Below are 15,960 nucleotides of genomic sequence, written 5' to 3' on the forward strand. Positions count from 1 at the left end.
TGAAAAGTGTTATTATCAATTCACTTGATTCATCATGGGATAGTTTTATGTCACACTTAGACACCATCAATCTAGGATATTTATCCATAGAAAGTCTATCTAACAAATTGATAGCAGAAGACAATTCAAGAAAAAATCGTTCCAGCAATCACACAGAACACAAATCTTTTAGGAAGGTAGCTTTCCAGGAAAAATACAATGAAGCTTTTAAATGCCATAATTGTGGGTCCAGGGAACACAATAGAAGAGACTGTCCCAAAATCTCAAAGGAGAGACATAGGTCAGAGTATAGGAGCAAATACAATTATAGACAGTCTTCCACAGATAGACATAAATATAGAAGCCCACCAAATTACAGAGATAGTAGAGGGGGTAGAGAAAATTCAAAAGAGAGAAAATCTGGTTCACTGAATGGACTAAATAAACAAGACAGCACTAAAACACAACAAAATGAGAACAATAATTGGCTTATTGATTCTGGGGCAACCAACCACACCACTAATAACAAAAATATATTGTCTTCATTTACAGAAGATAAATTTGTAATAAAGGTAGCTAATCAAGAAAAGGTTCAAGTATTAGGCAGAGGAAATGTGACCTTGCCTGGCCTAGGAAAAATAGAGGGGGTATTGTTAATTCCAGAAATACCTCATAACATACTAAGTGCCATAAAACTAAGCAGAGATTCTGACATCAATATAGTTTTCTCAAAGGGGAAAGCAACTTTAGAGAAGGACAAAATAAATGTAGGCACTGTGATGATTAAAGGAGGCCTACCCTATCTAATAACAAAAGAAAGATGGTTACATAACATTGATTCAAATATGGAAGATTGTATTGAGGCAGATGATGAAAATGTTAGTAACAGTGACAATGATGAATGTAAAATATCTCATGATCACGCAAATACACACAATGAGAAGAAACCAAGAATAGGTAAACCAATTCATGATGAGTGTGCTCACATCTTGCATAGGAAGTTAGGACATGCAAGTTTTCCTGTAGTACAAAAAATGACTGAACACGCAGAAGGTGTCAAAATAAAAAATTGTGAAAATTATTTGGAATGCTCAGTATGTAAATCCACTAAACTAAAAACTAGTCCCAGACCAAAAAAATCCAACAGATCAACTAACAAAATTTTTGACTTAGTACATATGGACCTAGTTGGTCCATTAACTCCATCAATCACTTATAGAAAACGTTACTTCCTAACAATAGTAGACGATTACAGTCGCTATGGTTTTGTTTACACATTAAAACACAAGGATGAAACCTTTCAGAAATTTAAGGAATTCTACAAACGCATAGAAACACAACATAATATCAGAATAAAACAAATTATGACAGATAGGGGATGTGAATTCATGTCTAAAGAATTCTCCCAATGGTTAAAGGATAGAGGAATGCTACATTTCACGTCTAGTCCATTTTCTGCGTTCCAAAACGGGATTGCAGAGAGAAAGAATTCCACACTACAAACCATGATTAGGTGCACATTAGAGGATGCTGGTTTAGGCAAACAATTTTGGTCAGAGGCCTTACATTATTCGAATTACACTCAAAATAGAACCTGGTCCAGTATTGTGAATAAAACACCATATGAGGTGATGTATAATAGGAAACCCAAATTAGCACACATGCACATATTTGGAGTCACTGCAGACGTACACATACCTAAGCAGTTGAGAAGAAAGGGAGAAAACGTATCCAGAAGATTAAGATTTATGGGATATGAAACTGGCACCAAAGGGTACAGATTCATTGATAATAATAACAAATTTATAGTCTCCAGAACAGCTGTGTTCCATGAACAGGCCAATTGGTCTAAATTACATCTTAATGAAATATTTCCAAATAAATGCAAAGATACAAAATCTTGTGAGGAAGGGACAATAGAAAATCAAAATATCAACAAAAATAAAAACAAAACCAAAACTTGGACAAATAGTCAGCACAAAATAAAGACAGACACATTAACAAAAAAAGAAGCAAGATATTTGCATGATAACCATAGCAAACCCGAAAGAGCTATTAGAAACAATAGAAATCAAGTACCAAATAAATACAGAGATTACGTAATGCATATGGATGGTGAACAAATGACACCTAATACATATGAGGAAGTATTAAAACTCCCTCGTGAAGAAAAGGAAAAATGGGAACTAGCTATGAAAAAAGAGATGGAAAGTTTGCAAGGATTAAATGTGTTTACACCTGCGATTGCACCTAAAGATAAAACGATTATAGGTACCAGGTGGATTTATAAAATTAAGAATCTAGAAGGAGGCAATACTCTATACAAAGCTAGATTGGTTGCACAAGGTTATGCACAAAAATATCCGGAGGACTACACTGACACATACTCCCCCACAGTGAGAACAGAGAGTGTTAAAACAGCTCTAGTAGTGGCATCTGCACTCAATCTTGATGTATTTCAATATGACATACAGACTGCGTATTTACACGCAAAACTAGATAAGGAAATATATGTAAGAGCACCACACAGTCAATACACTAATAAGAATGAAATTTGGCTATTGAACAAGAGTCTATACGGATTAAAGCAATCTGGCAAAAGATGGTACGATTGCTTGGTAAAAGTACTTAAGACCATGGATTTCAACGCTACCACTGCTGATAACTGTTTCTTTGTAAAAAAGAGTGATGATCATATTGAATTTGTATTAATTTATGTAGATGATATTTTATATATAGGAAAACATAAGGAGAGAAGAGAAACCTTTGTAAATAAGCTAAACGAACATTTCTCGTTGAAATCTCTAGGTAAAGTAAACAAATACCTTGGTGTACAAATTAACAAAACTAGAAGGGGATTCAAACTTACTCAGAAAGATAAAATCATTGAACTTCTGAACAAATGCAATTTAAACAATGCCAAACCCTGTGACACTCCTATGCAAACTGATTTCCTTAGAAACACTGATGAATCTTCCCCTGAATTCAAGGATAATACATTTTATAGATCAGTCATAGGTTCACTTCTTTATATATCTAATTGGACCAGGCCAGATATTGCATTACCACTCAACTTATTGTCAAGATATGTTAGCAAACCAACAATGTATCATTGGGAAGCAGTCAAAAGAATTCTAAGATATCTGAAAAGTACATTAGATTTTTGCTTAGTATTAGAACCTAGTAATGATAAAGAACCAAAACTTACATGTTACGCAGATGCGGATTGGGCTGGAGATATATCATGCAGAAAGAGCACTTCTGGTTATATTTTTCTATTAAATGACTGTCCAGTTTACTGGTACACTGGTAAACAAGAACTGGTAGCCACTTCGACCACAGAAGCGGAATATGTTTGTTTGTCCAAAGCTGCAAATAACCTTGTATGGTTTAATGATTTGATTTCAGATGTTTGGAAAAAACCTGCTTTGCCTTTTGTTATGCATGAAGATAATAAAGCAGCCATTGAAATATCCAGATCCGATGCCATTGGACAAAGGTCCAGGCATATAGATATAAAATTTAAGCATGTGAGACAATTGTCTCAAGATGGATTTATCAAAGCAGTGCATTGTGATACCTCTGAACAATTAGCTGACATATTGACGAAGCCTTTACCTTCTAAACAGCACAAATATTTAACATCAAAATTATATGTCTTATATTGTCCTGAATCTGAATGTAATTGGTGTTGTATAGCGAACCGGCATTTAGAGGGGGATTTGTGAGATGTAAATGCCTTATTCCCTAATGTGTAAATAATGTATATATGGGACATCGGGGGTTAACTTATTCTTTGGTTCCTAATGTATTCATAATTCACCACTCCCATTCTTGGCTCCACCCCTTGTATATATAAGGAGCCACCTTCACCATTTTCCTTGCTTCTATCTGTGAATATTCAGTGAATATAGAATGCCTGTTATAATTAAAGAGAAATATATTTAAACCTCTAACTCTTATTATCATTATTGAGTCTGATCCTGAAAATATTGCAACAAAAACAATTGCTATTCTCTAATATATCCCAAGCTACTTAACAGAATTTAAAGTTTATAAAGTTATAAATTAAAATATTGGGTTTATTGACTAGAAGGTTGGCAGTTTGACACCCAAGTACCACATGATGGGGTGAACTCCCATTCTTACTCCAGCTCCTGCCAACCTAGCAGTTCAAAAGCATGCAACTGCAAGTAGATAAATAGCTGGGAAGCCTTCTGGGGCCGCCGGCTTACAGTCATGTCAACCATACGACCATGAAAGCATCATCGGACACCGCTGGCTCCTTCTGCTAGGAAATGGAGATGAGCACTGCCCCCTAGAGTCGGACATGACTGGACAGGGGAAACCTTTACCTTTCTTTTTTCTTTTTTCTTTTTTTTACAGTTTAAAGGAACTTTAAAGAAACAATCTATGTTCAGAGAACAACTAATGCTCTCTCATTCAACTGTGAAACAAGGAAAGAGTCTGAATTATTTTAACAGTGATTGAAGCATAATCTAGGTCAGGGGTCTCAGCCCCTGGGCCGTGGCCAACTACCGGGCTTTGAACAGTTTGGAAAAGTTTGGTGGGCAAGCACACATAAGCGTGCACATCTCCACTTGTGTGAGCAGTGGGCAAGTGCGTCCATGCTCCATTTGCACGAGTGCCCACCACTTGCGTGAATGGAGCTGTGAGCGCATGCTTGCCTGCCACTCATGCGGAACCATCCCCCTCTCCCCTCTCCAGAGATTGGGGGAACTCTGATTTATGTACAATATGGATTTAAATGTTAAAACTAATTTGTTGTGAGACATGTGCAATGTTAATATAGAGTAAATTCTGATTTTCATGTATTCATATTAAGAAAGCTGTTGAATTGGAGAATAGGGCATCTCATTTACAAATGAGAGCCTTGATGGTACAGTGGTTAATGCACCCTGTTATTAACACAGCTGCCTGCAATTTCTGCTGGTTCGAATCTCTCCAAGGCTCAAGGTTGACTCAGCCTTCCATCCTTTCTAAGGTAGGTGAAATGAGGACCCAGTTTGTGGGGGCAATAAGCTGACTTTGTATAAAAAAAATATACAAAAGAATGAAGACTATTGCTGAGCACATTGTAAGCCGCCCTGAGTCTCCGGAGAAGGGCGGCATATAAATCAAATTAAAAAAAAATAAAAAATAAAAAAAAATAATGGAAAATGATACCAATGACAATTTGCTTCATTTGAGAAATGACAGTGCAAATAGCATAAATCACAGTGAACGTTTGGACAGTACATGTGAAGTTTTTGTATCAAGGTCTGATAAAATGAGGTTTCACTGTACTATTTCAGGATAATTTGATCATCTGTTGTGGCCTTCCGGATACCCCTGATCTCATAGAGCACATGGCCATTGGTGAGACATACTGGAAATTATCATCTAGCATCAGGTTTTACAATTTCTTTTGATGGATTGATTATATGTCATCAAGTCCTAGCATACATCAATTTCCTTCATTCGATATTATATCAGGATGTCAATGCCATCACTAAAAGCTTAAACCTCAGCATTAGATTCCATCATGTTGAAAGCGAACTCAATCTTATAAGGTCAGCTAGGAGAGCACTTCTAACAAGAGCCTTGGTGGCGCAGCAGACTAAAGTACTGTTAAGTAACACCAGTTGCCTGCAATTACTGCAAATTCAAATCTCACCAGGCTCAAGGTTGACTCAGCCTTCCATCCTTTTGAGGTAGGTAAAATGAGGACCCGGATTGTGGGGGCAATAAGCTGACTTTGTATAAAAAAGAACACCACTTTGGGGGGGGGCAAAAGCCCTACTAAGCAGGTATATACAAAAGTATGAAGGCTATTGCTTAACACATTGTAAGCCACCCTGAGTCTCCGGAGAAGGCGGCATATAAATCGAACCAATAAATAAATAAATAAATTGCTGAGCACATTGTAAGCTGCTCTGAGTCTTCGGAGAAGGGCGGCATATAAATCAAATTAAAATAAATAAATAAATAAATAAATAAATAAATAAATAAACTTCACCTATAGCTTTTTAGCCCATGTGAGCTATAACTGAGAACCAGTTTGGTGTAGTGGTTATGGCACTGGATTAGAATCTAGGATCTAGATTCTAGGACAGTGATGGCTAACCTTTTTGCCATCGTGTGCCAAAAGTGAGGGGAGTGGGGGGGGGGTCGGCCGCACACGTGCCCATACCCATAATTCTATGCGCCCCGCCCCCACGCATGTGTGTGTGACCCCTCCCTGTGTTTCCCCCGCTTTTGGCATGTGATGGCACAGTGGGCCTGGTAGGCCCATTTTTTCGCCTTCCCCAGGCTCCAGAGCCTTTCTAGGAGCCTGGGGAGGGCGAAAACTGCCTTCCGCACTCCCTCCCAGAGGCCTTCCGGAGGCCGGAAACGGCCTGTTTGCCGACTTCCAATGGGCCCTGAAGGCTCAAAAATCAGCTGACTGGCGTGCGCATGTGCAACAGAGCTGAGCTCGTGTGCCCACTGATATGGCTCTGTGTGCCACCTGTGGCACGCGTGCCATAGGTTCGCCATCACGGATCTAGGAGATCATTATTCTCATCCTGCTTTAGGCATGAAAACTGGGTGACTTTGGCCAGTCTCACCTGCTCAGTGCACTTCCCTCATAGACTTTCTATTATGGACAAAATAGGAAGTGGGAACAGTATGAACATCACCTTGAGTTGTACAAAATAAAGCCAGGATATAAATCTAATAATAAATACAATGAAAATACTAAGGCAGTGTATCTGGAATATTTTATAACTTTTTCCAAACATGATCCCAGTTCATGGGATCCCAGCAGATGTAGTACTAATCATCGTGGAATATCACAGCTCATACTCATATTCAGAATTATATAATATAATTACTTCTAAATATATGCTTTATGCTTCAGAAGAATGAATGACCCAATAATACTTTGCAAGGGAAGAAGTTTCCACAATTTCTGAATATTTCATTCACCCCATCCAACACAAGAAGAGGGCATAGGTTGGAAAATTATTTGATTGAGAGTTTATTTTATATTTCAGAAATGCAAAGCTAAGATCACTGCTGTGATTGTAAAATTTAAAATCAGCAACTACAGTTCTGTGTCTTTTTATTTCTTAAGACTGTGTGGACATATTAGAACAATGAACGCACAGGCTTAGAATAATAAATCATTAATTACAGCTAAAGAATAATAAATCAATAAGAAATCACTTCCCTGCATAGACTGAAATGCAGATGAGTATATTCATGCCAGGTCTTAAAGACTCACTATGTTTTTCACTTTAGCTACAGACTGGCTAATAGGCATTAAGGTTTCTAATTGTATCTATTAGTCAGCATCTTGCTATTTCTTTCAAACCATTTGTTCAAACTGAAACATTAAATTGGTACATTAATCACTCTTTTTACATAGGAAACCCTGGAAATGATAGCTCTCTGAAGAAGCAGTATTTCCCTCAACACCCTCTTTGTAGCATCTTTCCAAGGAACTTTTTAAAGGAAACCAAATAAAACTGACAAAGGCTTGAGATGTGGATATACAGGGCCCCCTAAGTGACAATTAGACTTTGTCCTAGCATTTTTCCAAGCAAGAGTAAGAACAGTAGTATTAGATGATGTAAAAATCACACCATTTCATTTCCCAGACAAGGCTGGTTTCATTCAAAGGTCCTCCTTTCCTTATGCAATGAAAGCAGATCAGCAGTATGTTGCAAACTTAACATCAACGGATGTTGGATCATTGAGCTGCCTATGTTGCAGGGAATGTTGATCTTGCCTTGCTCCGTAGATATTTCATGCGTCAGCTCAATGACATGGCCCATCTCCCACAGACTAGTCTCTGGGATCTTGGGTGAATGGCTAATTAATAACAAATTATAGGAGGGATTCTGTTAAGCAGTGGCAGCACTTCCAGTTCTGTTTGAACAGTCAGAACAAATTTCGGCAGAATTGTATACAACAAAGATAAAGCTGGCACCTGTTGCTTTCATTTAGTAAACTGCTAATCTGATGCACGGAATTACCGGTACTGTACCAGAAAGACAAGTCCCTCAGTTTGACATCACAGACATAAATGCCTTATCTGTGTGGTGCAAAAAGATACCCCTCAATACATATGTAACCTCCGTTCACTGCAAGACCTATGAGATGCATCCCAAACACACGTGAACTACTTAAAGTGCTCTTAGAGAAAAAATCCACAGCAAGCTGAATTGATCCTAAGTGGCAGAAGAGGGAAGAACCAGACAGGAATCTGTGGCCTTGTCTGTGTGCATCTTCAAATCAACTTTCATCTCCTGGTGACTGCGTGGACAAGTCCCTGAAGTTTTCTTGGTAATATTTTCAGAAGTGCTTTGCCATTGCTTCCCTCCTGGGGTTGAGAGAGAGTAACTGGTCCAATATCACCCAATTGGCTTTGTGCCTAGGAACACTCATGGTCCCCAGATTTCTACCCTGCTGCCTTAACTGCTATAAACATACATACCAATACACACACACATACCCTGCCTTTATTCTCTTTAGGATTGTAACCTAGTTCTGAATGGGCCTAAGAATCTAGCCATACATCTCCAAATTTTCTCACAATAAAATTTGTCAAAATATTCAAGACAGTGTCTACAATGATGTGATAGAAATGTTGCATGTTTGTTTGTCTATTTGTTGTACATACATCACACCTAAGAAACAGATGGAGTTTCAATCGTACAAGTGTATGATTGCCTTTTTTGATCACATCTTGCAGATACCCCTGGCATTTCTTGATTCCTCATCCACTGGTAAACTCCTAAATGCTTGTCAGAGTTCTCAGGTCAATGTGGAAGATTTATAGGTGGCTCTTGCAAAAATCCTCCTTGGAAATTAAGCCAGTATACCTTAAATTTGTGCATGGGGTAGGGAACAATACAATTAAAAGACACAAAAAGAAACCTGCTATCCAGAGGTTTGGGTGCTGTAGTTTGGTTCTTTTTTATTTGTTTAGCAGCTAAAGAAGACTTCTTTACATTTTCTCATTACAACTTGTAACGTGACCCTGTATTTGTAATGCCCACAAGTCATAATGGACATACGGTTCTTTCTATTTACAAAACAAAAGGCACATTTTGTTGCATTTCACACAGGATAAAATGTTCAAAACTTGCCTGTTTAAAAAGATTTCAACACTATCCATTTTCGCACCAAACAACAACAATGTATTTATGTCTTTCCCAGAGACAAAAGCAAAGGATCTACTAGCTTGCCAGTTTGGGAACAGATCTTTTAACATCCGCCTAAGCATGTGGTAGAAAAATGTGCAGAATGAATATTTACTTTTAAAAAGGTTTGTCAGACTCAACAGCCTATCATCATCAGGGTTCAATCAAAGGAAACACTAACCAATGTTACAAAGCTATAACAAACACAGCCAGTGTATTATGAACAACTGATCTAAGTGGGGAGGCATTTTGTATTAATAAGATACAATGAAATATGTTATATATTTAATACTTAATAATATTTGAAGTAACAATAATCCAGAATGCTGAAAATTGTATAAAAAGCCCAATCAACCCCTCACCTAACTCTTCCCACTCATGGAAAGAATAAAACTAAGCAGAAACCATCGAGAAAGCAAAAGCTTTTCATAACATTCCAAACTGGAATCCTGATTGTCTCTTCCCAAGCAAACCAGACTCTGTACTGGAATGGTGAAACTAATTTCCAGTTCCTTGGTTTACTAGGGAAATGAGGCTCCAAGGTTAAGATTTTGATTCAAAAGGAAGCTATTGCTTTCATTTCCATTTCTGGTGAGTTTCACTGTTCTTGCAAACAAGGGCAATCTGGCAACCTTTATCAATATTAGTCTTCAATACTAACAATAAGTGGGACACTTAGCAATTCTGGATGATCATAATACTATACTGTTATACTTTCAATACTTTGTTTGTACAAGGATTCATGAAAGCCAAATTATGCTAATCAAATTATCTTGAAAGTTTTGTTGAATTCAAAAGAATGTACTTATGAACAAAATTATACATTATAAAAGTAAATATTTCTGACTTAATATACCAAGATGTCTTTGATGTAATGAACATTCTGACTTATTACCTTGCTGATCATAACTGCTCCTACTATACTGAAGGAAACATCTCATAAATTCTAAATAGTGTCACATATACCCCAAATATATATGAAAAATATATAGAAAAAAAATCTGATGTGACAAACTTCAAAAGTCTGATTAACAGCACAGGCTGCCCACATGATGTCTTGAAATAAAATATATTTTCCCCCACCCCAAATTAACAAACACCTTTTCATGGGATGTAATTCTTATTATAAAATATTCAATGAATAATATGGATTGGCTTTTAATTGATATAAATAGGCAACATAAACAAATTCTAAAGTATCTATTCCTACCTTTGCAGCCACTGATGAATTGGGCTTTTCCAACAAGTCCCACAGTTTTTTCCTTTTGTCTGCGCAGCAAGCGTTATCAAATTCTTCACCTTCTCTTTCTCTCATTGTTTCTGCCTCTCTCCTTAATTCTTCATTCATTTGCTCTTTCTTCTGATGATACCTTGCCTGGCAACAAGACTCTAAATATATTTCATCAATCCCCCAATAATCTAATTCTTGGCCAAAAGAGAGGGCACACATTTCCTCCATCATATGTAACTTTCCGGTCCTGTAGAAATTCAAGATAGAGGTGAAAGCACCTGGGTGTCTATCAAAGAAATATTCATTTTCATTAAGATTATAGTCATCACATACTTCTAGTAAAGAGTCATTAGTATTGCAGTCTCTGAGCTTCCCTAAACGTGTCCGTGGAAGCCTATCTAAAGTCCTCCATAGAACTTCATGATTGAGTCCACCTACATTGATTTTCACTCTCCTAGAACATGCTTTGCTTCTGATTATGTCCACTGGTTCTGGTGGAAGAGACTGTGTAGACCTGGATGTCTTTTTGTTCAGATCTGGAATCTTTTCGGCCATCCTGATAAGGAAGTGGCAACAAAGCCAGAGTCTTTAAGAGAATTAAAGTTGACTGATATGGTAAATTAGGTCCTTCTTAGATAAGTTCTTCCATCTCTGAAGCTGAAAAGGGGACAAAAAGGCACATTTTAGTACAGCAAAATAGCAACTCTCAGTTCTATAATAAATAAACATTTTAACCAGGAACATTCCTTTCTGATAATACTCTTATAGGATCATGTAATATTATATTGACTACATGTATTGTTAAGAAAAAAGAGAAAGCAACTTTTGCAATGCTGAAAAATAATTTGAAAAATTAGTTCCCCAAAACAGTGGAATGTTATTATGGGAGAATGATTAGGTAGAAATGCAAACTACTGCATACTTAACAACAATTTGTTGAAGGAGATTTCGGAAAAAACCATCATTTTTCATCTATATTAAGCAAAATTGTCCCTATTTAAACAAGCCCTTGCCACTTGGTTCTCCCTGGACCCTGGATCAGAGTGGGTGATGGAACCCCCATGTGAAGTTCTGGTCTGGATGTGTAATGATTTTTTCCCCCTTAGACTTTCTTTTTTGATAATATAGTCTGTGTTTCTACCATGTTTTTTTTATTGTATTTTGTAAATTGATCAGAATTGCAACAAATTGGGGCAACCTATAATTCTCATAAATAAACAAAGAAAGAAATGAACAGCAATATTTTATTTAACATGTAAAGCTTTTTTTGTTTTGATATTATGAAAAGAAATCATTTCCATTTCTCTAAGAATTAGTAAAGATTGATCTCCATCGATGACTATAAGAAAACGGCTTTAATCACATTTATATTTATTTTCAGACGAACAGACTATTCATTCAATGTGAATGGACAGATGAAGACATAAAAAGCCATGATAAAACTCATCTATGTTTTTACTGTGAACTCTCAATTGCAAATATCAGTAGGTGTTTTATTCCTGCTTCTAGTTTTTGCAATATTGTAAAACAAAAAGGTCCATCCTGCTTTCTGTGAAATATCTTGATTTTTCTAACAAAGAGAAAGAAAAAAATGTCTAAAACATGTAAATATAGAGAGAATTCTCTACATTGATCTTCACTTGACATCTTGTAAAAATAAATGTCATATTAGTTCAATAGTGTTTTTAACTTTCCTTTGAAAGAGCTGTCCTTTTCCAGAAGGCATGAATATTACAGAATATAGATCATGGAACCTAGTTTCATAAAATGTCTTTCATGAAAGTTTACATCACTGGAAGCAGCATGAGCAGCGCTTAAGACTTTTCTATTTTATCAAGCTGGCCTGGCCTAAATCTCCCCCCTTTTTAAATGTGGAAATTTTAAATTTTTAAATTTTAAATTCGTCTTTTTATAGGGGTATGGGTAAGGCATTTTAAATTGGGGAGCCATTTTAGATTTAATTCTGTTTTAAACGTATTTTAATTGTTTATATTGTATGTTTTTAACTTTGGCTGTGCACCGCCCCGAGTCCTTCGGGAGAGGGGGCGGTATAACAATCTAATAAATAAATAAATAAATAAATAAATGAGCAACAGGAGCTCCACCCAATCTATCTGGAGAACATCAATTTGCAAAAAGCTGCCATAGACAAGCTAGTCAACCTATGTATGTCCAGACAGTCTATGCTCTGAATCTGGAAAAATTCTGAAAGGAGAATAATTATATAAAAGATTTGGGAAATGCTTACCACTCTGACACTACCATTCTATGTTGCTTTGCTAATCTTTCAGATTTGTTTATTTCTTATTTGCAGTCCCTTTTCTACCCCGCAAGAATATGATTATATCAAGAAACAGTAAACTTCAAAGGAGGTTTAGAGTCAAAGGGAGGTATACAGTAAATTTCTATGCTGTTATTTCACCAAAAGCTTATGTTTTTAACTCTTTAAAATGCTGCTTTAAAGGAAATCAGCATTGATTTGGGGTATTGGCATTTTTCTTGTGGGTTCCTATGATGCCCTTCACTTCCAGCACTCTTCTGATACTGAGACAATTAATTCCAGAAATTAATTAATTAACTGAGGATGCAGAAAAAACCCACACTGAATATAGTTCTGTTATGTTTCCTCTGGAGCCCCATGGTGGGAAATCCTGACTGTCTTGCTTCCCATCTCCTGCGATTTTTCCTTCCCTTCTAAAACAGAAGTACCAGAAGTTCCCAACCCTCCAACTTGAGTTTGTTCATAGTGTCTAGTTACTAGGAGTTGTTCCTTTTCACTTTTTTCTTGTCACCAAGAAATTAGTTAAAAATAAACACAGAAGAAAGAACAAAGGAGAGTGAAGAATCAATTTGTTTTAGTTCTACCTCAAAGGCCAGGTGAGGGGAGTGCCAGGTGGCTGGTGGAAGGGGACAGGTGAGATCTCTTTAAGAGTAGAAATAGAGCCCTATGAAAATGCTGCTGACAGCTTGGGAGGTAAAACCACAAATTACTTAGAATTAATATTTATATTATTTTATACATGTCGCTTTGGACAGACTATACGTGAATGTAAAATATGTTGAAATGTGGAGATTTAAAAAAAAATGATTTCAATTCTGCAATATTTTTTTCATTCTTATGAAAATAAAGGCTGCTGTGGCTCTTTGCATTTTTCGTGTATTTGATGTATAGTAATTTAGCTTCAGACACAGTTGTAACAATAAGTCATGCTTTGCAAAGCACTAGAATGATCTTTTGTTGCTTAGTTCACTGGCTGCCTGATTCCAGCTCATCATTCATATTTATTCCTTTATCAAGCAAGTGAGACCACCTTCCCATCACCTTCACCACCACATGAATTATGTCAGTCTTTCTCTGTCACAGTGACTTAAGATGTGTGGACTTGAACTCCCAGAATTCCTACCATATTGGCAGAGGAATTCAGGGAGTGGAAGTTACACAATTTAAAATGAGTGAAGCTGCAAAATACTGCCTTACCGCATTACATACTCTATCCTCACTATATGCAATTTACTTCTATCTTACCTACTCTAAAATATGAGCAATCGAAATCTACATATTTAGGCCCCCGTACTCTGATATATCATCAAGGACCTGCCATTTTAATTTCCATTATAACTATGATGTATATTATAAGTATATATGTATATGTGTATATATAATGTCCTTGACTTATTACAGGAGTGAAATGCTCCCGGTTTGGACCGGATCGCCCAGCTGAGCCGTGCGATCATCAGAGGCTGTTTTTTTTACTTTTAAAAGCATTTTTTCTACAACCTCTTCGACCTAAAAAATGCTTTTAAAAGTAAAAAAAACAGCCTCTGATGATCGCGTGGCTCAGCTGGGATCGTCAGAGGCTTTTCAAAGCATTTTTTTCTGCAACTTCTTCAGCCAAAGAGGTTGTAAGAAAAAAAAATGCCTTTAAAAGCCTCTGGCGATCCCAGCTGACTTGCCTGATTGTCAGAGGCTTCTAAAAGCATTTTTTTCTGCAACTTCTTAAGGTTGTAGAAAAAATGCTTTTAAAAGTAAAAAAAAAAAAAAAAAAAGTTGGCCACGCCCACTTAGTCACATTACCCACCATCACCAAGCCACGCCCACAGAACCGGTAGTAACAAATTTTAGATTTCATCCCTGACTTATTATCTTAATGGAGCCTGCCCATCACGATCGTAAGTCATGACAGTCATGAAACAATTTTACAACGTTTTTTGCAGTGCTCATTAAGCAAACACAATGCGGTTGTGTACCAAAAGTTAATGTAAGTTTTTGGCAAGCGATCATAAAATGTGGTCACATGACAGTGGAACCCTGTAAATAGCTGTAAACACAACCTTAGTTTGTCAAGCTCCCAAAATTTGCTTATGTGACTGCAGGGGGTGGTGGTGCGGGGGGGGGGGGGGCAACTGATAGAACTTTGAATCTGGATTGTAAGTAACCCCAATAGGTCTGTCATAATTTAAATGTCGCTAATGATTGGTTGTAAGTTGAGAACTACCTGTGTATACACTCCCAAACACAAATGATTTTTTAAAGATTTATTTAATCATGATTATTTCTGGCTCACTGGCTGTTCCTTTAAAATTTTGGGGTGAGGAAAAAAAAAACAATTTCGTCTGGAACTCTGACTTGGAATAGCTTAGCAGGATACAATGGCCCAAACTGACCCTTTGGGATTGCTCCTTTTGAGCAGCAATTGCACAGCCTTTGTTAAAACCTAGAACAGAAGCATAGTAAATAAAGGCTATTCTATTTTCAGAATTAAATTTTTATACATTAGATTATAGTAAGACGTAGACATAGGCTGACATAATTGAATTTTGATTGGTGGCAAATTAAAACCACTCCTACATCTTCTGTGGCTACCGCAGTGACTGCTCTTATTGCTATAGAATCACAGTCCTTTTATACCCAAGGAATGCAGATTTACAATGAAATATATTGCTACTCGAGTAGAGTATGCTACTCTAATATAAATTAAACAACTTGGAATAGATTTTTTTGGGTGCTATGAATAATACACATCATTACTAAATTATTACCTGCTTAAATTTTACATTGTTAGCTTACTTTATTTTAGAAAAAAAAAGCTAAAGCAACTAATATAAATGAAAGATACACAACTTTAAAAAAAATCCATCCCTCTATAGTTTGAAATGCAGTAATTATGGAAAAAGAAAGAGAAAACCCTCTGAAATCAATGGGAGTCCATTTTATTAAAGGTAAAGGTTCCTCTTGTACATATGTGCTAGTCTCATCTTTGTTTCAAAGCTGAAGAGCCAGCGCTGTCCAAAGACGTCTCCATGGTCATGTGGCCAGCATGATTAAATGCCAAAGGCGTACGGAACGCTGTTACCTTCCCACCAAAGGTGGTCCCTATTTTTCTACTTGCATTTTTTACGTGCTTTCGAACTGCTAGGTTGTAATATATACTGTATAAACACACACACACACAGTATGTATGTATGTTTCTGTTTATATGTGTGTTTATGAAACGGAATTTCTACAAAAGATAAAATAAAATAAAAAATAATTAAAAATTAAAAGGGGAAACAGTAGGA

General features: G+C 36.6%; 1 protein-coding gene across 1 annotated transcript in view; it reads right to left on the bottom strand.

Moving 5' to 3' along the window:
- KCNB2 (potassium voltage-gated channel subfamily B member 2) overlaps positions 1–10,956 on the bottom strand; it is a 171,148-nt gene extending 160,192 nt beyond the window's left edge. Inside the window, exon 1 of the mRNA XM_070942213.1 lies at positions 10,381–10,956. Within this exon, the coding sequence (XP_070798314.1) occupies positions 10,381–10,956 (576 nt within the window). The remainder of the gene's footprint in view (positions 1–10,380) is intronic.
- Positions 10,957–15,960: the final 5,004 nt, after the last annotated feature.

Source organism: Pituophis catenifer, unplaced genomic scaffold (assembly GCF_029215685.1).
Source record: "Pituophis catenifer annectens isolate HBS135680 unplaced genomic scaffold, rPitCat1.0.hap2 SCAF_3, whole genome shotgun sequence".
In the NCBI taxonomy this organism is placed as follows: domain Eukaryota; kingdom Metazoa; phylum Chordata; class Lepidosauria; order Squamata; family Colubridae; genus Pituophis; species Pituophis catenifer.